At 43.1% G+C, this 27974-nt stretch overlaps 6 protein-coding genes across 6 annotated transcripts; 4 read left to right on the plus strand and 2 right to left on the minus strand.

Annotated features, from left to right (window-relative positions):
* Positions 1-717: 717 nt before the first annotated feature.
* On the minus strand, positions 718-2433 carry SS1G_02967 (hypothetical protein; the record flags this gene model as incomplete). The annotated part of the gene is made up of 3 exons (XM_001596694.1): positions 718-1966; positions 2020-2236; positions 2304-2433. The coding sequence occupies 3 exons, from the start codon at positions 2431-2433 to the stop codon at positions 718-720; spliced, it is 1596 nt and encodes a 531-aa protein (XP_001596744.1).
* Positions 2434-4778: 2345 nt separating this feature from the next.
* On the plus strand, positions 4779-8308 carry SS1G_02968 (hypothetical protein; the record flags this gene model as incomplete). The annotated part of the gene is made up of 3 exons (XM_001596695.1): positions 4779-4869; positions 5479-5516; positions 5582-8308. 3 exons carry the CDS (start codon positions 4779-4781, stop codon positions 8306-8308), a joined length of 2856 nt encoding a protein of 951 aa, XP_001596745.1.
* Positions 8309-10167: 1859 nt separating this feature from the next.
* Positions 10168-11327, plus strand: SS1G_02969 (predicted protein; the record flags this gene model as incomplete). Its single annotated transcript, XM_001596696.1, has 2 exons — positions 10168-11097; positions 11178-11327. The coding sequence occupies 2 exons, from the start codon at positions 10168-10170 to the stop codon at positions 11325-11327; spliced, it is 1080 nt and encodes a 359-aa protein (XP_001596746.1).
* A 393-nt stretch (positions 11328-11720) lies between these two features.
* On the minus strand, positions 11721-13538 carry SS1G_02970 (hypothetical protein; the record flags this gene model as incomplete). Its single annotated transcript, XM_001596697.1, has 1 exon — positions 11721-13538. One exon carries the CDS (start codon positions 13536-13538, stop codon positions 11721-11723), a length of 1818 nt encoding a protein of 605 aa, XP_001596747.1.
* Positions 13539-13903: 365 nt separating this feature from the next.
* On the plus strand, positions 13904-19621 carry SS1G_02971 (hypothetical protein; the record flags this gene model as incomplete). The annotated part of the gene is made up of 6 exons (XM_001596698.1): positions 13904-14182; positions 14237-16365; positions 16423-16641; positions 16692-16936; positions 16984-18461; positions 18509-19621. The coding sequence occupies 6 exons, from the start codon at positions 13904-13906 to the stop codon at positions 19619-19621; spliced, it is 5463 nt and encodes a 1820-aa protein (XP_001596748.1).
* Positions 19622-22679: 3058 nt separating this feature from the next.
* SS1G_02972 (predicted protein) lies at positions 22680-23204 on the plus strand (the record flags this gene model as incomplete). The annotated part of the gene is made up of 2 exons (XM_001596699.1): positions 22680-22879; positions 23102-23204. The coding sequence occupies 2 exons, from the start codon at positions 22680-22682 to the stop codon at positions 23202-23204; spliced, it is 303 nt and encodes a 100-aa protein (XP_001596749.1).
* Positions 23205-27974: the final 4770 nt, after the last annotated feature.

The following is a 27974-nucleotide window of genomic DNA, read 5'->3' on the forward strand; positions in this document are numbered from 1 at the left end:
TCATCTCCCTCCGCTTCACAACCACTCCCCTCCCTATCCCATCCCGCCGTACAAACCCCAAAAGCGCCCTTCCACTCAACTCCCCCTCCCAAAAACCATAAAAAAAAAAACTCACCCTCCTCTAAAAGCGCCAACTGGTTTCCTAACAGGCAAAGGATTTTCTGTAACAGGAGTCGCTCTCCTAACACTCATCGAAAAGTTTCTGCTAGCTACTCCCATTACCGGGGCGCGAAGCACTCTGCTCGCGGGTGTGAAGATGCGCGATGCCATTATATCTATCTTTCTTATATTGTATCGTAGAACGCGTAGATGTCAAGTGTGATAGTGTGTCAATAATAAGACGTTCGAAAGTGCCGTCAATGCTTTGTTACAGGGTGGTGTGAAGTTCTTTAATCGGCCTTTGTTGTATGTTTTGTTGATGATCAAGCTTTGTTTGGAGCTTTCCCCGGCCACAAACCTTCCTGAGGCTTGAACAATTTTCAGTGGAAACGAATCATTGCGGGGTTGTTTACAGTCCCGAGGTCTACATATTTATTTTGGGGAAGGGAAAATAGAAAGATCTACATGATTCAGACAACAATTTTATCACGCGTGAATTTTGAATAATTAATAAAATATTTCTCATTTTGCTTGGATATTATTGAGTTTAACAATTTCAGGAGATCCAACCCCGATAGACAGTAGAGATGAAACCCCAGTTTTCTTTTCGAAAATAAATCACAATTCGTCGTGCTCCTCAGTAGCACCTGCGGCCTCAGTGGCCTCAGCAACCTTGCTAGAGACGGTCTCCTTAGCCTCCTTACCAGCGCTCTTTGCTGATTCAGTAGCTGCCTCTGCTTGCTTGGCCAAAGACTCAGCGACGGGCTTCTCAGCCTCTGGGGAAGCAGCAGCGGTCTCGTCATAGGTAACTTCAACCTCGTGTTTGCCGTTCTCCTTAACAAACTTGATCAAATCCTCAATGCTACGGCTGCCATTGTAGGTGACTGGGTTCTTCTTGTCTCCAGCCTTGTACAATTTGATGGTTGGGAAACCTTGAATCTCATCTGGAACATCGTTGAGAGTAGCATCAACCTTAGCGATGGTAACCTTGTCAGTGTGACCAGCATCAGCGTAAAGACCAGCGAGGATATCGTATTTTGGTGCAAGAGCCTTGCAGTGTCCACACCATGGAGCGTAGAATTCAATCAAAACATCTTTCTTGTCATCCAAAACGATGTCATCGTAGTTGTGAGCTACAACGATTTGAACTGGACCTTCTTGCGTTTCTGGGATTGGCTCAGACTTGATACTTGGCTCAACTTTTCCGTCAACGTATTGTTGGACGAACTTGCTAATGGTAGCGTGAGTGATCTCGGTCTTTTGGTCGAAAGGATATTTCTTGTTGTCGACAGTGTTTTGGATAGCGAAAGCAGGGAACTTATCAGCCTCGAGGTTCAAGTTACCAGCGTGAGCTCCGAAAGCCTTTGCGTCGATGGTTGCAAAGCTGACTACACCACGGTGCTTCTCGGCAATTGGCTTAAGAGCCTCGGCGAGGGAAGTTCTCTCCTCTGGAGTTTCGGCGAAAATGTATGCCAACGGGAGTCCAGTGGCCATATATCCGGCGTATGTTTCTGGGCCAACTTCACCAATCAATGGGATAGATGCAGTCTTTGCGAACTTCTCAATAACCTCGGGCTCGAAAGCATCTGGGTAAATAGCCTTGCCCTCATCGAACGACTTGTAAAGAACGATGGATGGGAAGCTAACACCCTCGGCCTTTGCCAAAGCTGCATCATTGCTGGCACCGAATAGATAGTCGTCACGGAGCTTCTCTGCGACAGAGTTAAAAGTAGCATTTGAGGCCTTGTCTTCAGCATCAAAATATGCAACTAAAACTACCTTGTCGGCAGTCTTGAAATCCTCCAATGTGTCCTTGGTTAAGACTGAGACGGCTGGGAGGGATTGTTTGGTCATGTATGAGACGATCCTAAAATAATTGTTAGCTATGAAAGATTCCTGAATTACAATGCATCTGCTTACGCTGGAGCTTTTCTTGCACCAGAATATGGGGAGACATTGTCTGGGCCACGGAAGACCTTGAGAGTTGGGTAACCTTCAACGCCATAGGATTGGCAGAGGTCGGCCTCTTCTGTGCAATCAACCTTGGCCAAGGCAATCTTCTTCTCCTTCAATGTTGTAGCAGCTTCTTCATACTCAGGTGCCAATGCTTTGCAGTGACCACACCAAGGTGCGAAAACTATAGGATCGGAGAGAGTTAGTTGGTAGTTGACAAAGTGGCAAATGCGTTGCGTGGGAAAACTAACACTCTAAAAGGGCCAAGTCATTCTCCTTGACGAAATCTGGGAATGTGTCCTTGGTAAGAGAAGTTACATCAGAAGCCGAAGCAATTGCAGCTGATGCAAAAGCCAATGCAACACACTGGATATAACGCATGTTGAAGGTGTTTCTGTTCACGGACCTATAAGTCAAAGTATTAATGGAAATGCCAATGTGAAAGTGCGGAAGTGTGCAATTTGAATGGGATTGCTGGAAGTTGGAGTTACAAAATGATTTGAAACTTACGTCTTGATATTGTCGTGTTAAAAAGAGAGAGAGAGAGAGAGTTGGATTTGTATAAGGAGGAAGAGGAGAGGTGTTCCCTTTATTCAGTGATTTGGTGATTCGGCTACCGTGAATTTATCAGCCTTCTCGCTAATGATTAAAGATAACAGCGTGTCTTTACTTTCCACTGTGTACCACTAATAATAAAAACTACCTACAGGGACATACGGAGTACTGAAGAATTCATGTTATGCGGACTGCTCGTACCTACCTACCTAGGTAAATGAACGACCCCTCTGGAATACCAAGATTGAATTTAGCCCATACATACTATATTAGCCTGGATCATTGTGACTATTAGAAATCCAAAATTGAGTACACACGGAGTAAAGGACAACAAATCATCATCCTTTTTGTATTACTCAACACATGTATCGGGTTATTCTGAGGATACATAATGTATATTAAAGATCCACCATGTACCTGGTCCCTTATTTCAACCCCGCAAGTTTGATAATATGTTGGTTGGTAACTTTAAATATTGATCCGCAGCGCAGGTTAGCTCTTGTCCACTCCTTGAAGATATCTCCAGCTTTGAGTTTGAGAGATTTATTTTAATATACCTGATCCCATGACCTCTTCTCCTCTATTAAATTGGTACATTTTAACATCTTGTGAACTTGTTGTTTATGCAATTGACACAACTACGTGGATTACGTGCAACAGATGTGTAAAATATACTTGAAAAGTCATAGACATTGACAAGTTAGTCAACCTCATTTGTAGGAGGCTGACCAGTCAAGGTAAGGATTAGTTCAGCCTATTCCTATTTGCATCTCCACTTACATATAAATGTATAATCTCACATTTATTTCATATTGATTCTCAAAATCCTACCAATCTATGAACATCAGAGGCTCTTGATTTGCATCTCTGCAAATACCTGAGTGGGCCAGGCAATTGATTTTGGTTGTGATCTGAGACAAAGGTACAGTCCTTCACTATTGATAATTGGATTGTGGTTCTTGATAGCAGATGCTGATGCGTGGTTCAATAGCCTGTTCATAATCCATCACAACATCACTGTTGGCTAGCAGCTTTGTCCATTGCTGTTGACCCCAGAAGAAATATTAACACCTATCTGGGGGATAGCACATCATCATCTCATGAGAATGTTGCAAAATAATTCTAGTCGTGGTGAACCTATGTAAATCTCATAGGTACAGCCAGGTACAGCTGTCGATGTAAGACTTACAGCCATATATGGTAGGACGGAAAATCTCCTCCAAATTACCAAAGTTCGATTTATTTCATCTCTTTTCCATAACACTGACTTATCATGGTATGTGTACCAGAGTCAGCATATTTGTAAGTGCATGGCGAATACGATGATGAGAGCCAGACCTTTCCTTGAATTGAAGGAATAAAAACTCTTCATGGTAACATTACAACATGATATCATAAAATGAGTACAAAACAAGTACAATGAGATAATTATGATGAAGGCAGCCAGGCTGGAGGGAGATTCAAGTGTATTAAAAGATTGATTAGAAAAATACTGAACAGAGATACTAGGTATCTTATTCAAACTTATCGACCTACATGAAATCAACAGCTTGTAGGAGGATTTATATAACATGAGCTCAAGTGGATGGGTAGGTGCTATCTATCAAGAAGATTCTAATATCAATCTGGCTTGCCAGAGTATAATCGTTTTTCTTTTCTCTTCTAGTAATGAGGTGATGGATATGATAGATCTCAAGCAATACTTCCTTCATATGGAATTTTTGGAGTCTTCGAGGACAATGAAGGTGGCTAGACTTACATAGAATAGGTACTCGCCATCAGTCCTTCCCGATTGGGTAATCACGCATTTCATCCACCCTCATGTATCCAGCCATGCACTTTCCCTTTTCATTTCACTTTAACAACAGTACCGACTTCCATCAACCATCAAATGTCCTTCCACCACTTTGTTTGTCAGAAATGTTATCTTACAACTACCTCTTCTTCTTTTCTCATCATCATCATCTGTAGATCTACAGATTCTCATAAGCTGGGGATTATATTTTGGTCAGCTTCAAATCACTTTCTGCCACTTCTTTTAACCTTAAACTCATATCTGCATACCATTTCTTTGGGCTTCCTCCAGAGTGAAAAATTACTTTCTTCAGTGTTATCTTCAAGTCATCATTAATCATATCCAAGTGAGCGAGCATACATCAAATGCATCCACAATGGCAACAGTTCCACCAGGAAAACAGCCATTGAGTCGTGAGAGGGATTTTAGTGGTATTAGTGCTGGTAATGGTTCAATTGGCCCAAGTGGTATGAATCCTTTGCGACCGAGAGCGAGTATCGACAAAGTATCAATACGCAATGGGTCCTCGATCAGAACCTTTCAAGATACTAGCACTCCGCCCGCACTACCAAAAGGTTTTGAGGGTATGCTGAAAACTACAACCGAAACAGGAGATATTGGTTTATTCTCCATCAAGCCTTCACGCCTACCTCAAATTTCCAATACACTGCCACGGCGCAGTAATGGAGGTTATAGAGACAATGATCTGCAGAGGCCACGGCCGAATTTCCTGCCTTATGGCGTACCAATGGTTGATGACAGAAGACGACTGCCATCCTACACAAGAAAAGGTTCCTCGGGTGTGAAATCACTGTATGATTCCGCCAGCGTCAAGTCTATTAATTCAAGCAATAGAGGCTTTGAGGACCCTGATTATCGATCTTACTCAATGACCCAGACAGCATCCAATTCAGCATATACTCTTTCTAATCAAAGGTCATATGCAAGCCTGCGAAGTCAGCAGGATGGAGCTGTACTTGTCCAACGGCCTCGATCTCCATTTGCATACCCAACACGCTTGAGACGACCTGGATTCAGGCCCTCTTCTCCAGCCCTCACTGATGGTGGTGGGGTAGACTATAGTCGACGTGCCGAGATTGATCGGATCCCTTATGTTAGTCTTTCCGATTCTCACTACGAGACACTTCGAGTTATTTTCTAGCTAACATCGTGCGGCAGGGAGCTGTTCGCAACGTATCTTCGCCAGCTTCGTTATACGCACAGAAACGAGTGCCACCGCCATTGTCACTACGACCAGAGGCTAATCGATCAACCCCTTCATTGTTAAGCCAGCCTTCACCGAAGAGACGTACACCAAGTCCTAACTTACGTCAAGGTAATGGGATGACGGGATCAGATTGGCAACGCCGCAACGGCCCAGCTTCGATCAACACATCTCCAGCGCGGAGTACACTCAGCCTTGCCTCAACGGCAAATTTCGTTCCGACGACCTTGTCCCAATCTGCAACAAATACCCCAGGAAAACCATCACCTTTGTACTATGACTATACCGAAGACTTCGAAGTTGAAAATCAAAACCGCTCAAACTTGGAGCCACCACCACAATTTCAACTGCAAAGAACAATTCATGAAGATCGACCTTTGAGTTCAGCACTTTTGCCTCTTGCCCATAGTCTTCCATCTAGGCTCAATGGAAGCAATACTCATCATCTCCGTGCATCATCATCGGCATCAACTATAATTAGACACCCGACGAGGAAGAACAGTGCAGAGAGTACAAGTGGAGTTTCGAACGGCGTTGGTCATATTCGAGCTGCATCTAGTATTTATGGTAAAATTGGGGAGAGCTCAGCGTCATCAGATAATGTCCCCAATGACAGCAGTTCAATCGACATGTCAAACTTAGGTTCCAATGCTCAAGAATTGAACTCGCGGGTGTCTATGGCTTTTGGCCTACTCCCTTCGTCATCATTTGAAGTCAAGATCACACCAGGTTCTGTCGAAATTGAAGCTAACCAGGCTGAGACCACACTTGTGGCAGTCAACAGCATGATTGCAAAGACCAGACATCAACAACGGTCTTCATCATTACCAACCACAAAAATAGAAGTTTCTCCCACATCTTTCCCATCAACAAATGGTTCTCAAGAAATTACCACAAATGATGATCTTGCGAGAGGAATCATTTCCAAATCCAATAACCAAAGTGATCATTCAAATGCTAGGAAGCGTCCCAGTACAGATCTTCAGCAACCATCGAAGGATGCAGATAAATGTGATGATGTATCTAAACTCAATTCTGTGCACGTAAGTAGAGTTACGTCTAGTGGTATCTTCACCATTGATACTGGTCTCGATGAACTAGCCGATTTAATGCCTACTGATGATCCTGGTCGGTCCAACACCTTCGGTAGTGGGTATCCCCCTGGAATCCGGAGGACACCTATGATGTCGCCAACATTACCTCGCGACTCTTACTTTGATACTCCTTCGGTGCACCGTACCAGCGCCCCCTTGCCACCAATCAAGAAATCAGAGAAAGACTACATTCACAGCGTGGTTCCTTGTGAAAGTTTCAAAGATGGACTCCAAGTCTATGAGCAGCGACTCGAAAAGGGTAAATTGCCTAGTTATAGGTCATCTGAGCTTCACAATCTCAGTGAGCAGATCTCAAGCAAGATTATGCCTAGATCTGAGTCTCCCATGTTAGCACCCAAACCAATCTCACCAGCAAGGGAATTAAAATTAAAGAACAGCGTGCCACAGCTTATGAAGTCTCTCCCCAAATTGCCCGACTCTTCCATTCGTGGGTTGACAGTACCTGGAAGGTCCGCCATATCAGACGCCAATATTCCGTGCCATTTTTCAGAACTTTTGCCTGAGGGAAAATTCAAACCAGTTGAAGAGGGTGTAGTAGTCTCATCGCCAAACAAGGCATCGAAGACGTATCCCTCTTTGGAAAATGAAAATGTCAAAATTTCATTAGAGCAAGTCGAATTGATCCCCAGCCCGACCAAACAACAGGAGGTTGAGCCAATTAAAGAGAGTCATGGTCCTCGCTCTTCACCTATGAAATTAAAGCTCAAGGTTAGAAATCCTGTTGTAGAGAAGGCATCATCTTCGGAACTTGGTACCAACAAACATGAGGAAGCTTCTTCTTGGGCTAATTTACAAGACAATACTTCACTATTAAACACTCAAAAAGAGCAAGGCGGGGAGCTTAAGCCAGTCAAACTCAAGTTGAGACTCACTAGAGCTACAGGTTCAGAACCATCTGGAACTGTAAGGGTATACAATGATTCTGGAGATCAATCCAATAATGATTTGAATATACCATGTCCGAAGGATTTATTCACACCCACCACCACTGGGTTTGACAATATCTTCCGACAAGTTAGTAAACATCTCCATTCACGAAGACCCAGCACGAACAGTGATCAGCAACTTGAAGATGGCGCTGAAATGATGCCAAGTCAACTATCACTAAACGTGCCTCCTCGCTTGGATCTTGGCATTCCTCATAGTGGACCATCTGGGAATTTACCGAGCCCCTCGGATGCACGAAGCTTTTTCTCCGACGACAGCTCTCATCGCAACGGGGGTCATGGTTTACGAAAAAGAATTTCCAACTTCCGAGCTCGCGTTGGTGTGCCATACGTAGCTCGAAATGGATCATATTCTTGTGACGACATAGTTTGGAGAGATCAAAGTGGAGGTGTTGGCCAATCACCTCTAGCTGCTAAATCTGTCGCTGATCTCAATGCCACGAGAGCCAGCTTCGTAGAATCACCTAATCCGCGACGGTCCGAGCATAAGTTGCATGCACATCGACTACGAGCAAAGGTGTCTGAATGGTTTCGTGGAGCACGTGCTGCTATCTCCGCTCGTGTCAAATTACGAAGTACAGCCAATACTGGCAATGAGAGATCAAGGGCGAGTGCATAGTAATCTGAAATGGCACAGTGTCTTAATATGTTGATCTTTAACTTTTAACACTTGTATTGAGCTTGTCATACAATTTTTCAATTGCTTTCCGTGGAAGACACTGGGCTAACCGTTTCATTTTCTTGCTTCTGGCGTTTGGGTGTGTAGGGTAGGGCTGAGATTTGTATGGGTGGAGTTGGAGTGTTAGCTCCATGAAAGCCAACCTAGACTGAAATCAAAGAATAATGTTAATGATTTTTATATATTCCAAGACCCTGCATCAAAAAAATTCTTGGTTTGTGATATGATATGTCGGAGCTATGGACTACAAATTAGTGAAGAGGGGTAAGACTCTATTTGAGTCTAGATTCCTAAATTCGAAGTTTATTTGGGCCGGACTTTGACACCGTTTTGTTGAAGCTAATTATCTTACTAATAATACTATTAAAATTTTAAACTAGAGATTAAAGATGGGCTTAATCGACAGTTATTACCGATTAATGATCTGCAAACCGTTGAAACTTTATATCTGTCTGTATCTTGGTTCTGTCTGGTGTTTTTTTTTTTTTTTTGGTTGGATTGGTAGGTGGCTAGTCATGTTTTTGCTTGCGTGGGTGGGTTAGGGTGGATCGTGGGGGTTGGTTGTTGGAGGTTTTTTCGAGGGAGGGGTAGAGGGGTAGAGGGGTGTTTGGGGGGTTAGGGGGGTTAGGGAGGGGTGGGGGGATGGAGAGGGAGGAGTGTGTTTTGATGTGCTTACTGAGTCGTGTATGTGTTTGGTGGGTAGGTACTAGGTAGATATGGTCTGGTGGGTAGAGACGTAAAGATTGTCTGTTTTTATTAATGGAAATTTTTTGTATCTTGGGTGCATATATCTTTTTTGGGATTGAGGAATGGATGGATTGTTCAGGGGATGGGGGATTGAGGAATTGATGGATTATCGAGGGGATGGGTGTGGGGTTATGGGGAGTTTGTGCTTTGGATTTTATGGGATGAGTCGAAATCATGTATGGGGATGGGAATAGGGATTGGGATTGGGATTAGTTGGTTAGTTGGTTGGATACTGGGTTAGAGGTTGATTATTGATTTTGAACTATTTGATTAGTTCGGTAGTTGGAGATTAGGGGTTGAAGACTGAGGGAGGGACGAAGAGGCGGGGTTAGACTGAGTTTAGAAAGAGTTTACGGAAAGCATTTCGGAGAGGTAGCGGGAGATGGAGCGAGGGATTAAGTTTAAATTTAAATTTAAGTTGTGATGATATAGTATGATGTCGATGACTCGCGTGTGTGTGTGTGGTGGTCTGGAATTGAGGATGATCATTGATAGTTAGTGAGGTTTAGAAGTTAGATTCGGGACTTGGAAGGTTGGAAGTTGGAAAATAGGCAGGTTTAGGGATTAGTTTGGAAGTCTGGAGGTTGGAAGCTTGGAGGTTATAATTTAAAGGTTCTAAAGCGGTGGTTGTATGTATACTATATCTTGTGTTCTATCTATCACTCTAATATCTGTATTCCTTCTCTTCTTTATATTTTAATTTTGCATATCTATCTATCTATTCATCTATCTGATAATATCTTAGTACGGAGATATCAGATATATTAGCAGTCAATTGCAGTATTGTGTTTTCATCTACTGTTTACTACTGTAGCATTCTCGTATCTATATATTTATTGATACCTTATTGGTATTTATATATCAGCCATATCATATCATATCTGTCTATTTCTTTACGATATACATTCAAAAGAAATATATATTTTACTTTTATCTATTCTCTACCACTCTACCACTATTCTCACAATATCTCACTAAACAATCTCAACCTACCAAGCCCACAAACCACAACACCACAATCACAACCACAATCACATCCACACACCACCAAAATGGCAAACCAAACAAGCATCTGGCGATCAATCTCCTGGTCCAAGAAAAACAAAAGCAAACCCCCAAATAAAGATCTGCCAGAACTCGACACCTCACTCGCAAATGCAAAGATAAACTCTACTACTGATCCTCTTACTCCTCCGGCGTATTTTGAAGCTATTTCTCCTCGAACAGTCGTGGATACTAATAGAAGGGTTGGATATGGAGGTCTTATTACACCGCCACCGTCTCCGGAAGGCGGAATATCTGTGGATCGGGAGTTTGGGGTTGGTTATGAAGATGGAGGTAGAGATGGAGGTGGTGGAGTTGGAGATGGAGAAGGGAGTGGAGATCGAGAAGGAAGTGGAGAAGGGAGTGGAGTTGGAGAAGGAAGTAGCGGAAGAAATGGAAGCAGTCAAGAAAATGAAAAATCCTTTCAACGGAGTATAGATAGAGATATCAAGCGGATGGTCGAAGGACCCGATACACCGAATCCAGTTTCTAGCGAGTACACAGAAGAGGTTTTTGAGCTGGCTGATGGTGAGAAAGGGGGGAAGAGGAGTATCTGGAGAAATCTTTGGAGAGGAATAGGGATAGGAAAAGGAAAGGCGAATGATGGATCACCAAGCGATTCGGTGCAATTCAATACGGTTAAATGGGACCCGAAAGAGATGGGTAATGATGAGGGACAGGACAAAGAGAAAAAGGGTGTGAAGCAGAGGAGCAAAAGTGATGGTCAAGCTAAGCGACCTAAAAATATAGGAGGAAAGGAGGAAATAAGTGTAAAGAGGCGGTGGACATTCCCTGGTTTCAGGAAGAATACTCTTGGGGCCGTAGGGGCGGAGGGAGTTGAAGGTGAATCCGAACGATTGGAGAGGGAGAGGAAAGAGGAGAGACAAAAGAGAAGTATTGAGCACAAAAAGAAGTACCCTAATAGTGTTCTTGATGATGTAAGTTTTGTAATTCATGTTCTATTTAGGTACATTAGGGTTTGCGCAAAAGAGACTAATTCGTTTGCTTCTTCTTTTAGATTAAAGACGAATACAGTGATTATAAAAAAATTGCCTCAAGCCAATTAGATGAGTTTGTGCAGGCTGGAAAGAATCTCGAGGCCGAAGCAAAAGCCAAAGCAGCAGCCAAAGCCAAAGCCAAAGCTAGGGTGCCAAGTCGTGTACCTTGAATGGGCCCTTAAAAGACGGCGCCACCAACAATAAACACACGTTCTTCTTCACGCTTGACCCATTGGATTATTTTATTGGCTCCTTGAGCCAAGCCAGCGCGTGAAGCATTAGGACCTGCTACGCAATAGAATTCAAACTGGGGGGTTGTCCAAGCGAGGGAGATACTGTCCCGAGAGACACAGTGGAGGACTTTGAGGTGGGAGTGCTTTTTGTGTGTTGCGGAGTGGAGGTTTTGGTATCGGTTCATGAGACTGAGTATTGGTGTTAGATTTTGTGGCTTTCTATGAGGCTTGATAATTCGTGGGATAACGATATACCCCTAACAGATACTTTATAGTTATCGGAGAAGACTATCGCTTAATGTTTAATAGCTGTAAATGAGAAATTTGATCTTACCTTCGACGATTGACAAGAGTGTTATAATATGGATCGAATGACGGCATCGTGAATTGAACGTTTGCTCGTGACTTGTATAGGAAATGCCGTAACGGTGTTCCAGGAACAATATCAGTTGTCTTTGGACGTCCTTGGCGAACGGCAGCTTTGATGATATTCATACTTCCATTCTTTTCCAGCTGATCAACCACATCATCACGCATTTGTTTAAGCTCGAAAAAGCTTTCCTTGTCAGCGCTTATGAGAAGCACTGCAACTTCATCTTCCGTTTTGCCTTTCTTGTTCTCAGAGTTATTATTTTTAACACGTTCGCCTTTTTCCACGCTCAAAAAGCTCACGTACATATAGAGGTATCCCCTATTATTAAATCCTGGGAGACATAGAGGAATCCAATTCTCGCCACCTCCACCTCGGACCCCGCCAGCTTCGAAGAGCATATTGAATATGAGTTGGAGGTCACTAGGATGTAATGAATGCCGCTTAGGACGTATCACACTCACAAGCCTACCACCGGCTACTATCAACCCGTAAAGAAGCTTGTCAGTTCGTGCCTTTAGAAGCGTATTGTTTATAACATGTCGTTGTGATTTTCGCAATTTTAAACATTCTAATGCAGATAATAAAGCAGATGGGGAGCCTTTAGTAAAAGTGTCTGCAAGTGATGATAGTAATGATTCAGTTCCCTCCAGAGGTCTGCGGAGGTCTGTATTCGGTCGATTCGAAAACAAATGTGTAAGAGTTGGTAGAGTCAAGGTTGATAGGATTTGCATATATAGAGCCTCAAGCTGGCCTTTCAACTGAGCATCGCTTTCGCCAAGTTTGCTGATAGCAACAAAGTATAGAGGTCCGTCAGTTGAGATAACAAATCTTGTACGACCTGCAGTAAATCCCGTTAAAGGATCTTTTGAACCCTCGAAGAATGATATAATTGTTTGAATGATTCCAATATAGCCATTGATGAGATTTTGATCTCCGTGCCGACTATATATGGGTTTTCCAGCGGAAGAGAGAATCAAATAATGCTTGAGTTTTGACTTCCATTGTATGAGTAGTTCCTCTTCGTTTCCACCCTTGCTATCAACTTCCCCTATTTCATCGAATTCACGATCGAAGTTTGTAAGAGAGATATCCTCAAATTCCACTGTCTCATCAATTTGTTCCCCATGATCTGCCTGTGAATTTAATAATACCCATGCCGGGCTCTGCGCATTAAGTCCATCGTCAAGTAGACTTGCAAGGTCTCCATTTGCTTTCAAGGTTGGCGCACAGCTCATAAGGCTGGCATTATCATCGTTGTCACTTCCTTCCAGACTTTTTTTCTTGCTTGTTGAGGAAACCGATGAAGTGGTACCATGCCCAGGGTTTGCTTCTGATGCTGATCGACTAACTGGCGTAGAGAAAGTACCTCTGGTGCCATCGGGAAACGATAACGTCTGTATCTCGACTGACGATAATGCCGTGGTAGGTTTAGACTGCAATGCCGGTCGCATTGGACCCCCTGAGGTTTTTGGATGTTCTGCGACTTGGGACAATGAAGGTCTGGGCGGCAAAGGCGGCCTTCGCTCCTCTGTATCATCATCTGAGAGATCATCTTTGGCTGTGACAACCTCGGAGGCTTCCATGTCGAGAGTCTTCTTCATGACATTTTCGGGGACATCATTATTGATGCCCTTCTGGGCCTGAGATTCATCTTCGCCGTTCATCGCATCAGTCGCAACATCATTGACCGTCGCTTTCGCAGACGGGGATCCCTCATTTGTTGCAAGTGCTCGTTCATGGGGAGCTGCATCCGAGAGGTCAGGAGAAACTCCCATGAGGTCCCTGCGGGGGAAGGGATGTTTTAACTAATGGCAAACTCACAATAATTTTGAAACCTTTTCGTTACAGCACATTCCTTATGCTGTACTTACAATGATGACCTAGCAAATTGCAGGAATGGGAGTGAGTTCTCATGGACCTCTCGATATTACAAGGATATTTTAAGGCTGTGGTTTTATGCACGCGGGGCTGGAGCCACTGAAGAATTAGCGACAACCTGTCAGCCTTGGGAATTTCACCAGCACAACTCAGTTGAAAGAAGCCACGCGTACGTCATGAATTCATGAATTGAATGCGAACAACAACAATCAAAAGATGCAAATCATCTCTGAATCTATTTTTGTGAAGTGCCACAAGAATCATGGCCCTTGAGCCCAGCTCTGGCCGTAAGTCGGTATCTCCTGCGAGCTCAGGAAGAGCATCACCAGTTTCAAGAAAATGGAGGAACCAGTTAGGTGGAGGTAGAGCTCCCATCTCTTATATTTTACATGGCAGAACTGACTATTTAACAGACGAACTTCCGAACAAAGACAAAGCATTCCGCAGATATGCATCTGGTGTCGATCGTTCACTCTCGCTGTTTGACACAGCCTTACAGGAATGGGCGGATTACATTTCTTTTTTGGGGAGGCTATTGAAGGTGTGTGGTCTTAAGAATGTGAATAAAAGGAATATACTGAGACAATATTTATAGTCGTTACAAGCCCATCCTACCAATATAGCTGCTGTCCCGTCTAAAGCAATTGTCGCAAAACGTCTTGCTCAATGTTTAAATCCTTCACTACCTTCAGGTGTACACCAAAAAGCTCTTGAAGTTTATGGATATATCTTTTCAATGATCGGAACAGATGAATTGTCTAAAGATTTACCCCTTTACCTACCGGGGTTGTCTACCACTTTGTCATTTGCATCCCTTTCTGTGAGAGGGCCATTCCTTGAACTTCTAGAAAAGCATATACTCAGGGTTGATGGACGATCACTACGACCAGCTTTGAAGGCAATTATCCTTGCTTTACTGCCTGGTCTTGAGGAGGAAAATAGTGATGAGTTTGAACGCACATTGAAGTTACTTGATGGTTTCAAACATGCTGTCAGACCTTCTGGCACTGAAGATTTGGGGCAAAATCACAGTAGTGGGGACGAATATTTCTGGCAGTGCTTCTTTCTCGCTGCAATAACGAGTAATGGTCGTCGATTGGGAGCATTGGCCTATCTCAATCGCAATCTCCCGACACTCGGGCAGTCGCTTTCCGAGCAAAGCACTTCATCATCCAATGGGCCTCATAATGATGTGACTACGAATCAATCTCAATTGGCTGAAATTGTTACTTCTCCTGAGCCTGGCTTGCTTTTACGATGTTTTGCTGCTGGCTTAGGTGATGAGCAAATCTTAATTCAGCGTGGATTTTTAGATCTCCTTGTCACTCATTTACCTCTACATTCGAATGTTTTACAACAGCGAGTCAAACCAGAAGACCTCGAGCTTCTTGTCAGCGCCGCGGCAGGGGTTGTGACTCGACGTGATATGAGCTTGAATCGACGTCTATGGACGTGGCTTTTAGGACCTGAGCCAGCTGGTCATGACAACGAGAATGGTCCAGAATCCCCAACATCGCTTACTGGAGATCATCTCGGGTTACACGCTTCTTCAAGGACACAATACTTCGAGAATTATGGTCTTCATCCACTTACGCAAGCTTTGCTTAAATTAATCCGACGGGAGGCTATCAACCCTATTGAAAAGGCCCGACCGTTCCGGATATGTCTTTCTTTAATGGACCGATGGGAGATTGGTGGACTTGTCGTTCCGGACATATTCCTATCTGTTGTCACTAGCGTCAGAGAGTATAAGAGTAAGGCAGCGAACAAAGCCGACTTTGCCGAAGTTCTTCGAAGTGCTAGCGTCTTTTTTGATGGGGTCGAAAGTGGTCTGATTTGGGGTGAAATTGTTGGGCTGATTGCACAAGCATTGGCTCCTGGAAAGCTATCAACCGAGGAGCAGATTGATAAATTGTCCCTCGTTACCTTTATAATCAACCACTTCAATGTACGAGAAGAAGAAATGCTGCTGATACACGCTCCATTAGCAACTTTGACAATATTAAGTATACTGGAAGATGCTAAGGAAAGGACGCAGGAGCGCGCAGAAACGGTCGGTGTCGCGAGTGAAGTTGAAAGATTAGCCTTAAACCTTGTTATGGATTTAAGCGATCTTATTCCAGAACGGGCCTTTCAACTGCGGCCTCCCACTGGCCAGTCAATGGCCAAACATGATGACGACGAATTCAGACACCTCTCGAATACCGAAATAATACGTAATATGAAAACATTCTATGTTCAAGAGCAAGGGAATTTAGATGCATTTCCCCCACCATTCTCAGCTCGTGATCTAAGCGAATTGCTCGTCCGCGAAAGTGGTAGCATAGCTAACGAGAGTTTGTCAAGTTCAGTGTCAAGTGCTGATGCTGGCGCTAAGACCAGGCTCCTTGTCATGCTACTCGCTAAACTGCCCAAGGTTAGGAGCCTTGATGTCTCGGGACTGCTAAAGTCTATGCAAAGCAAATTGAGCATACCATCTCAACTTCCATTCATTGCATTCACGTCTATCATGTCTCTTTGTACGAGTCTTTACTCAAATCATTACATCTCATTGCCACAGCTATCCAGTCTAGTAGATCCTCTCGTTCGCTTAGCTTGGTCATATCTTTCTGCTACTCATCCGAAGTACCATGTCGAGACCGTTCGAAGTCTTTGGCAATTACAGACAACACTCACACTCGATAACCACGACATTGAAGCCTCGATATGTAATTTAATGATAGAGTATGACTTAAATGGCACATATGCGTCTCGGGATGCTGATCATGGGCGGAGCTTTAGCATTTTGTGGACCCATTCTCTACAAGATAATGTCGGTCACCTTGACCGTAGAAGCTCGAACAATGATATCAAGAGTATACCTCGACTTTCTGGTATTGGCAATTATGAAGTTATGCTTGCGAGACCTCTCTTCCTTTTACTTGATGCGCTTGTTGATGAACGAACGCAACTTTTCATGACCGTCAGAATTTGGCTGCAGAGTCTCGTTGGTATTGACAGGTATGTGTAGTTTTGGTACCACAATAGAAATTTTGCTGACTGTAACATAGGTTATTTCATATTTTTGTCGCAAAGTTCTCGAGCTATAGTTTTCTTTACACAAATTTTGAAGATGCTGGGACCACGGCGCATCACAACATGCGTATCTATACAGATGAAGATGACCTAGATCAATGTCTGTATCATCTCCAAACACTGTCTAATGTATTGCGATGGTCTTCGGATACTACTTGGGCGGCACTTGCTCATAATAGCATTTCTACAGACAGATCTCATCGCTCTCTATTTCAAATCAGTAAGTTTTGTTCATTATTTATTGTTCCTGTGCTGACAATATTATAGCTGGTCGGGATGAAGAAATTACGCTCTTGGAATTCTTTCTACATGTGTGCTTGCAAGCAATATCGGGGACCTATGAACCGGACAACTCGGAACGAAAACCACATATCCATCAGTTCCATCGTACTGCTCTAACTCTCCTACATCAAATTTTATTGAGCCCATACTCTTTATCGTTAGGCGAGCTGCAGTTGGAGCATGTTTTGATCCAGAGACTAAGCCACTCTTTAACTGGTGCCGATCCCTTCATTCAGGTTCTGCTCCTCGATGTGGTCTATGCTGCTTTAAAGATTCGACCCGTTATCAACCCCCCACCACCGTCGCCTACTCTCAAAAAGCGCTCTACCACTATGACCTCCACTATGACTCACCATGACAACGCGTCCGTTTCTTCACTCGGAATTGACCAGGGTGAACACACAGGACCCTTCTTACCTCCTCCGCCACCGTCACTAGTGAAGTGCTTGCAGGCAGGGTTTGAGGCTGCTTCGAGTAGGCCGGTTCTGGATAGTTGGGTCAGCTTTTTGACGGAATGTCTACCATTCTATTCCGAAACAATTTTCCAAATCCTTATACCACTAGTCGGAACTCTTTGCGCACAGATTGAACAAACTTTTACTAATCTCCAAACCACATTTAAGGAGCCTGGTATGGCGTCTGAGGGCTTTGCGGCTCCTGAATCCACGTTGATATCTCTCCTCAACGGACTTGAGTTTGTGCTTGCGAAGGGGCATGACCGATTACTGAAAGATGAGACGAAGGCACCTATTGCCAAAAGTCCCGATCAACCACAAGGATTTTTTGGAAACATGGTCTCCGGCGTCTTCAACTCGGAGACACCACAAGCAAGAAGCATAACTGCCAATAACCGGCTGACTGTACTGCTCTCATTCCAAGATGCTGTTCGAATTTGCTTCCTCATTTGGTCATGGGGTGGCCAAGATGGAGCTCAGGATAGTGAATCCACTGCATCCTTCAATTACACCTCTCTGCGCATGCGGAACCGCGCCCGAAGACTTCTTGAACATCTTTTCACAGCTGAGGCACTAGAATGCTTGGAGACATTGGTTGAAATTGGGAAAAAGTCTTCCAATGATAACGACCCACGACCTATTATTATCTTCAATCTTCTTCATGTTCTTGACGGCTCAAGACCAAAGCATACAATTCCTGCAATTTTCAATGCTATTTATAGTCGGACGAACCCAAATGCCCTGGATCCATCAAGGAAGTCGACTTTGACATCCCCGTTGAGCGATACAGACTTGGTGACATTTTTAGTGGAATATGCAAGATCGTTAGAGGATGATGCCATGGATGAAATTTGGGTGGATTGTATGACTTTTCTCAAAGATCTATTGGCAAATCCATTTCCACATCGACAAACGCTCCCTAGTCTTCTGGAATTTGCCGCCATTTTAGGTGTGAAGGTTGACAATACCAATTTTGGAGAGCAGCGTCGAATGCGAAGAGAATTGGGAGTAAGTAGGGATCAATGATTGATGTGATAAGAACTAACTTGAGCCAGGATCTATTCCTCCGACTACTTACTGCAATGTTCACTACTAGACCTATGGGATTCTCTGAAAGTGTAGAGAAGCTGACAGAGTTCGATCAGCGGTCTTCTTCATCTCGTTCTTCACCAAGGTCCGACGATGTCGTTAGGATTCTAGCATCTATTGCGCCAAATCTACCTAAAGTGCTTGTCGAAAATGATCGAATACTGAATGCGGCGAATACCATCTCATCGAGTGTCATTGGACCAACATTTAAGTCCAGATCCTTTCCAGATAATGTTTCTAAGAGTACTTTAGAACTACTATATCAGCTTTCCAGGCTTCCTAACACGCAAAAATCATGGCGAAAGGATCTTGGTGACGCATTCAACGATTCTCGCTTCTTCGCAAATAACATCAATCTCGTTGAAAGTGATTGGCTGCCATTACTCAGGCAATGGACCTTGAGCGACAAAGAACGAATGCCAGAATTTTTGTCACGACTAGTCGCTCCTTCTACAGCTGGTATTGTGTTTGGTGTAGGAGCAACATCAGCGCGCTTTGAGGCGGATAGAAAATCTCAACTCAATCTCCGCCGAATAGCTACCCTAGTTCTAGCCACCATGGACGATAATTTCGTGACTGACCTTCCTCTTATTCAAGAGAAGATTGTTGAACTACTTTCCGCAACTACAACATCCTCTCCTTCCTCAACTACTCGCGCAGATATCTATCTTCTTCTCCGTGCTCTCGTTCTCAAGACTTCGGCTATTCATCTCGCAACCCTCTGGCCCATAATTAACGCCGAACTCCACGTTGCCATCTCATCGGTTGTAGCACCTGATCATAGTACCCCTTCTGACACTTATAACAATTACTCTATCCTACAAGCATGTAAGTTACTAGACACTTTACTCTGTATTGCACCCGACGATTTTCAATTACACGAATGGCTTTTCATAACCGACACTATTGATGCCGTCTATCGACCCTCTTCATTCCGACCCGTTTCTTTAGTCGACGAATTGAGTGAAGAATTGGGTTTAGCGGCAACCACCAATACAGCTGCATTACAAGAATCCTCTTCAGTTGCAGTTTCACAGGCAGGTAAATATTCTATGAGGAGGCCTCTATGGGAAGAATGAAAGGTGGATTTGGAATTAATGATGAAGGAACTTGGGAGAGGAAAGACGAATTGGTGGCGAAGGTTTTGAGACCATTCTTTAGCCAATTGAGCATTTTCGCTTTTGAAAAGTACGTATGGTATGGGAGCAACGGATTGGGAGGCTTGTAGGCAAGGGCTGCTGAGAGATCTTTTTGATGAGAGGACTATTGTTAAGGCGTTGTGATAACTGATGGGGATGAGAGGAGGTTTGATTAGTTCGTGACAAGGGGAAACTAGGTCATAGAAGTGGGCAAGGCTAGAAAAAATGTTTGATAGATGAGAATGCTAGATGAGAATTGTGGAGGGTGATGTCACATCTAGGGGCATACAGGATTGTTTTGTTTGTTGGGGAAGAGGCGGGCTTATGATATGATTTGATGAGTGGGTTGGTGGTTAGGTGGTTTTTGATTCAAAACAGCTATGCAAAATGCAAAGAAAAAATACAAAACAATTTCCTCATATTCATGTCCTATCATAATCAGTGATGGGAGTAGTGTGAATTAGTAATACGATGGCTGATATTGAAGCACTGTATATTACTGTAATACATTTAATTTATAGAAGGAAAAAAAATTCAAATAATTAAGGAATTATTAAAAGATGGTTTGATGGTTTTGTAATCAGAGTATAGGATGTAAGATGTGAGAGTGTGAGGGTTTGAGGATTCGAAATGATGGTTTTAGGTAGTGGTTGACTGGGGATGGAAAGGGGTAGGGAAGGGGGGTGAGAGAGGTTTTTGGGGGGTGAGAGAGGCTTTGTAGTGGGTAGGTGCATAGACAGGTAGGTGGATAGATAGGTATTTACTCATTGATATGGGTAAGATAGGACATAAATTAAAGAGTAGGAAGGGTAAGTATTTATATCTTGTTAATATACTATATTACAGCTAGATTTTCGAACTCCTCAAATTGAAATGGGTAATTGGTGAAGTGAAGAAAACGAAGTAAAGAAACTGGAGAGATCTGGACCTGGTCTTGTTTTCAACTCATTCCACATCATCAACGTCAAGTAAGGTATTCTTGCTATATCTAACGGAAGATTAAATGATGTTTGTCTGCGGAATTGCTCTCAATTTCGAATTCTCAACTTTTAAGACGGGGAGAGAGAGATACTTGATTGCGATGTAGCAGATATCAGCTATTTGTATTGAGCAATATATGGATGTAAATAATACAAAAGAACACATAAAAGTTGGAAAAGAAAATTGAAATGTGACAATACAGTCAGGATATCCCGTACTTCTCATCAGCGCGGTGCGGACTATTACAATGCTTTATCCATTGCACTTTTGGAGTATATAATTATAACGATTTTAATAATCAAGATTCAAAATAACACCAAATAAATACTCTGAAACTAACGGCGGTTGGGGTGATCTCAGGAAGATAGATATATACGCGTCATCTTGCCTCACATTTCAACTCTGGCTCATAGCAGGATTGGCCAGCGATGAACTTTAGGGCATGAAGTAGACGGGAGAAATGCTGTGCCAATTGTGGTAATGATTTGACGGCTCTACGTGGTAGATGTCTCTTACAGCTTTCCAAGGAATGACATGTTATATCTATCTATCTATTAGAATGGGAAGAAGTGTGTGATATGTCATGAAGTGCTCTATGCACACAGCAACTCTTTGCCCCTTCTTGGAAAGATAGACGCATCGACGGAAGAATCTACTATGCAGAGAACTAACAGTTTATTTAACTTGTCTTCTTGGAGGACACAAAAGTACCCTAACAATGGACACATTCTTCTTCAACTTATCTTTCTCTCCGGAAACAAATTTGAATATTAGTTATGAAATCTGTGAGAGTAGAGATCATCCATCTGCTCAAGGAGGCTCAAGGCGTGGGTAAAGTCCGAAATACAGTCAAGATGCAAGTGAGCTCAGAACGGGACGACTGAGGTGATCATGGCTTAATGTGATGTAGTTTATATGATGAGGTATGAATCGCTTTGAGCAGTAACTCAAGGGGGGTAAACTCAGATCAAGAATGGATAGAGGCACGAGCGCAAATAGCAAGTAGCAAATAGCAATGACGGTGACAACAGACTATCTATCACCTCTCACCAAACCATAAACTCGTAAACTTGCTCATATACCTGTCACACGCCCTCACCTAATTCTGTAAAGATTGACCCAAACGCCTTGTTATACCCACCTAATCCAACATCTAAGAGACAACAAATAGGGATGACATCGTAGCCTCCCAACAATCAGGATATCCACTATCCTCCCAATGAATTTTGAAATAGAAACTTTATTATCGCTGCACCGATGAATCATCGGGAATACTGCGCTCAAACTTCACAGAGAATAACTTCAGAAGTTCAATTTCATGAGCCCCACCAGAGGCTTGTAAGTTCCAGTTTGGAAATTGCTCATCTCATTCCATAAACCTTCTAGAAGCTTTTCATCCTTAATTTGGAAGCGAAAATTTCAAATGAGGAAATGAAGAGCTTCACCTCCATCCCACCATTGATGAAATTTGCTGACTAGGACTAAAACAGCTTTGCACAACATAACCAAGGGATTTAACAAACAAAATGTGAAGTAATGTAATTTCCCAAGGCGGAAACCAAACTGGAGTCTCACGCACTGGCCATGAGAACGTTTGTTTTCTCATCATGAAGCAATTGCTAGGTATGCAGCTTCTCCATCACAGATTCACACCCATACCATACCGTACATCAATCTAGCCTCGCAGTCAACCGTGTGAAGATTTCGTATCTCCCCTGTAAGAGTGACTTGTGGTCGGCGAGGTTGCAACGTGAGTTGTCTGGAACCCGGTCCACTTATCCTACATGCACATCGCATCTCTCCTCTCCTGCTACCCACGCCTGTACGATCTATACGGAGTGCATTAAAGACCCCAACTAAATAAATTGATATGCTGGTGTCCACATGGGCAATGAGAACGAATATCCACAGGCGTGTGGAGTGCTGATATGCAATCACACATCAATCAAAAACCACCACACCGGGTACGAAAATATCATATGACAGCACTGATAACCTCAACCTCGCAGGTTACAACATGTCTCGTAGTCACGAGGTCATCTCATCACAAACACAATACCAAGCAAGCATACAAAGGACACATGGGTCGGCGGAATCTTCGGTACAACATCCATTAAGCTTCATCGACATCCCTTCTGTAATCCACTTGCATTTCCAAAAGAGAGAGATCGACATCAATCTCACCATTTCCGGCAAAGTGTCAACAGGAACAAGGGGGTGAGACATTACTCTTTTCTTCTTTCAATCCTTGATACATGCCCAAAGGAAACCTACAATAAGGCATCCGGAAAATATGGGGGAAACTAAGCTAAAACCGCACGGCTGAAGCCACGAGTCGCTCAGCCGCTGAGCGATTAACGACTACTCTGTAAAACGACTCGTGGCTAACCTTTCGCACGTCTTTTCTGCTCACGCTTACTCTCGCAATCATTAGTATAGGAGAAATAATATAATGCCAACTTCCCAAGCAAGAAAGGCGGAGAGCTCGATACCCACAGTTTCCCAGTATGACCCAAAGAAACTGATGAAACAAAATCGGTAATCTTAATTTGGTCTTGGGAGCAGGGATGCATTTTCTTTATGGGAAAGATTGGGTGGAAAAGGGAGAAGCTGAGGCCCCCATCTTCATATTAGCAGTGCGCACACTCTTCGGCATTTGGACTTTTGGGATCGAAATGGAGACGCTATCCTACACTATGGAACTAAACAAGCAAATGAATGAATAGCAAGAAAGGAAAGGAGGATTTTAGGAACAGTAAAGAATGGGGCCAGGATGACAGGCATCTGATAAAGAGACTACATTAGGACGACCTGGACCAGGGCCAGGACCCAGGAAATGTGTTGATCTTCATAACTTCATACTCGGCGTTGTCGCTGGCGTTCACGCTGGAGCTGGCTTTGACATGGGATAGATGCAAAAGGGGTGCTGGCCCTTGGGATTCGGAAATTTTTTTGTAGCTGCAATGATGAGCCCAAGGATAGGGCAAATCCTTTAAATTGACAACAGCATCGTTGTGCGTGCGTGCGTGCAGGCATGCATGCAGGTGTGAATGAGATTACCATGTTGATTTTGGGAATTGTCCAATACGCTGTTGCATGGTACGGGAAATATCCTGGGAGATGTATGTTGACATGTTGTAATCTTAGCACAATCTTGGTTCGAAAGTTAGGTTGATATATTCGAGTTCAGATAGGAGTAGAGATTTTACAAAACTGGATTGTAATGATGACAATAGTTGTTCTGAACGAAAATACACTTTACTAGCTGAATCTTGAACAAAGAATAATGAATGATAACAAAAAGACAGTCCAGTCAGTGTAGAGTCTCGACTCAACTGCCGTGCCGTGTCTCTGTACCTAGTAAAAGATAGCTATGACCTCTCGAGTCTTGATCTAATTCGTAAAATTGTATCTGCAGGGTGGGCAGAAGACATATCCCCAGCTCCATATTTAGATAAAGTTGGATCTGCGCATTACTGTATTGGGAAAGAGGTTGCCCCGCGAAAGGGTAGACTGATGGCTGGGTTATTTCCATTTGTTACCGGACCAGAAGGAGATTGATATTATATAGCCAATTAGCAGATGTGAAGGGTGGGAGTATGCTGGTGGAATACCGATCCAGAGTAGTGGTTCGGCCTCTTCAGGTTATATCGATTCGATTCGATAGTACTATCTATCCATTCATCCGAGTTAGGATTTCGAGGAACCCCCGCATGTTTTTTCTTTACCAATTACTAATTACCAGTTGTCCTTACACAATCCTAACATGTACCCCCTCAAACTCAATTTTCACCCCATGGTTACTACTATCACGGTTCGCTCGTCGCTCGTCCACCCCCATCTAATTCGCCATTTTCCCGTCCTCGAAACGCCTCATTTTCCGGCTTCCACTGATCCGTCCCCACACCCATTGGCCAGGGCTCTCTCAATTCAATAGTGGCCGTTTCTAATCAACAAGAAAAAAGATACAATCATTGCGGCTAACGCCAACTTAACAGCCGCTAACGAATGGGCGAGTCATGGCTCAAACTTTGTTGCAAGCAGTACGAAGCATTGTCAAGGAAAATGCCTAGGTCGTTCACGCTCTGTTCTATTAGCATCCCTGCTTGACATTTACTACTCAGACAATGGGTTTATTCCTATCGATGTTTTGTGGGCAGATGGCCTAAAGCTCTTGAAAAAAATGTGTAATGATAATTCTAAAATAATCTAGCTACTGAATCTCATTTTCTACCTGGTGCCTTCTTGGAAACCGCTACATAGTTAGTCAACATACAGATTTCCGCCACCCCGCCACCCCGCCGTTTCAATCTGGACAACCTCGCATCATTAGTTTTTACACTGCCAGGGCCAGATAAAGTTACTTCCCTCCAAACTTCTCCAGTGTGATGTTTAAGCAACACACACATACAAGTGCAAACAAGGAGATTCTTCTCCTCTTGCATTTCATTGGTTGATGGAGAAAGTAGATTTTTGTGGGGAAAAGGCGGTCCCTAAATCGTTAGTCTTTGGTGAAAGTGAATGAGTGAGTGCATTGCGTGTACAGAAACATAGTAATGTACTAGAGTTAGTACATCACATCACATCACATCACATTACCAGCGGCATGAGAGCAGTAGAAATGTCACAGTACGAGAGGGAAAAGATTTCATCTCACCTCCAACCCCCATTACCCAGGAATCTCGAAGTGCAAATAAGGTAGTATTGAGGCTTACCTCAATAGATTGTGGCTTGCTGACTTACTGGCTCGATGTAACGTACCCAATGCGCTAATACCGGGATATTTGTAGATCCGGGCGGCAGTGTCTCCAGCACATACCGTGAAAAAGGAGAGAACATTAGGAAGATAAGTGGGAAAGGAGTTCAATGCATGAGCAAATCGGAAGGGATAGAGATGTTAGACTGGAATGTAAACAATAGTGGCTTGAGTGGGAATCAGTCCCCCACAAAGTATACGTATGGATTTGTGCACGACAGACAGATAGATAGATATCGATTCAGATTAGGGGAACGAGAATCTTGCATCTTGAGATGATAGACTGATAGACTATCTCGTGACTTAATCCCACTGTCGAAGTATCGAGAATTCAAAATCTATAATTTGTGAGGAGCCAAAAAATCTTGACGCCCCTTCATCCTTCGACTCGGTGCAATCTTCGGCACTTAATTAACCGAATCAATGACAATGATATCGCCGACCAAACGGTCTTTGTGTACTACTTACCCGTTTCGTTTGCAAAATATCAATACCATTATTATATTATCCATACCAGGTGAATCGTTTTTACAAATGTCGCCCGCACTTAGTGTGAAGATAAAAAGTTTATCCTAAACCAATAACTTCTTTGAGTGGCAAGGCAGAAGAATGTAAAATCACGGAATGCGGAAGGTTAGAACCGTCCAATATTTCGCACTAACAATGTCGCACCGGTTTTCCTATACTTGTTTGGAAGTCTTTGAATCGTGAACCAAAATATGGGGCTTACCCTAACGCACCTAAAAATAAAAAAAAGACCAGCAAAAGAAAGGAAAACAGATAAAATAGAGACTGATATCCAAAAAAAAGGTTTCACATAGTATAACAAAGCGTCATCATATTGTTAAAAGTCTACCCAATGAGGATTCAAAAGTTTAACTCTGTCTCCTATATCGTTTGTGATCGTCGTCCCGCCTTGCCGGATGAGAAAGGCTTATTGTAACCTTCATTCCCAAGAAATTATTACGATCATTTTGGGACTGAGGATGATGGATGATGGATGCATAAGGTGAAATATTGAATAGAATTGAATTGCGCATTGACAAAAGATCAAAACAATCCATAAAAATGGCAGACGTTCTTTCCTTGATGTTAGATGTATTATTGACAAGGTGATGCGATGTGATGCGGTATGTGGGTGGTATGCGGTATGTTTATATGGGGGTCTGAGTTTCAATTGGTAAAAATTGAAAGATGGTATATGATAATGTGAGGACTCAAACGAAGCAGACACAACTGTCATACAATAATGACATCGTTGTTGCAGATGTTGGGTATCGAATCTCGATATCAAGTTTTAGCAAAATCATTTCAGCCCGTATTCCCAACCATCCCATTTTCATATTCCCCCCACACACTGACAAAAATTACTTCCGTGCAACGATTTTTTCGATGATTACCAACGGTGCTGCTGGAACTTGATAATGCGACTATTCAAGATGCAGCTAACATCAATTGGTACAGTGGCAAAAATACGCCATGGTGAAAAAAGGGCTTTTTGCTTCTGCGCCGTCTTGATGATTTAGATTAAAAGCAAACTCTTGCCCGTAATTGAAAATAGGATGAACTGCCAAGCATACATACCCTTCGACAACTCGTCTTGATCTAAAAATGGCTTTATGGTGGCTTTTTCTTGATACGACTAGGATTGGGAGATTGAGAATGCTTACTTCTTTTTGATAGTCGAGATGGGGGGAACGAAGAGTAGGAGAAGGTTTGAGGGGTTTCGAAACCCCTTCATTGTGACTCGTTTAATCAACCTCAGGATACATACCTCTATTCTTCATTAATTAAAGCCTCGACGGACTTTTTAGCAAAATTTCAAAAATTCGTAAGAATGATAGGTGTTCCAATTGTTCTCGTACTTGAGCAAGCTTATTGGCGCCACCTACTGCAGAGGCAGCTTTCCCTCGCCCGAAACCTGGTAGAAATGACGATTTCGGGGTCCATCTGATCCTCCTGCGCGCATTGGACATCAAGCCAAGGTGAGGCTAAAGCAAGCCTCAGCAAGGAGATGAATTAGTACGGTACACCGTGCTGTGAAGTGACGGTTGGACACATCCGTTGAAGGATCTAATAAGTTGTACCAGGGTGAGAAAAATGAAATGATAGCATACCCCTTTCATTCTTTCATTCGTTCGAGAGACACATGCCGTCATTATCGAAACAATTAGTTCCATCTTTCATCCATTCTTGCACTTTTCCAAAGAGAAATGCAAAGAAATTAGATCTCAAATAATAATGGAGCACCACGAGATTCTCGAGATATTTAAAGATCATGGAGAGATAACAACAACGAAATTGAATGAATAATTTTCCGATTTCGCAGATTTGAAGATACAAATTGATGAACAGGTGTTGGCCAATGATAGAAACATGTGAGCATTCTTCTCTCCACTTAACTTTTCTCTTTACCTTGTGTGCGAACAGACAATCTTTTCCGCCCGTGCCCGCAAACTAATTAATCCTTTTGAGTACCGTGTTTGAGATTGATAGCACAGTACCGGACAGGTGCAATCTCGAATGGAAGGTAGACAAAGAAGAGGTAGCTACAAT

Source organism: Sclerotinia sclerotiorum, genomic scaffold (assembly GCF_000146945.2).
Source record: "Sclerotinia sclerotiorum 1980 UF-70 scaffold_3 genomic scaffold, whole genome shotgun sequence".
NCBI classification, from domain to species: Eukaryota; Fungi; Ascomycota; class Leotiomycetes; order Helotiales; family Sclerotiniaceae; genus Sclerotinia; species Sclerotinia sclerotiorum.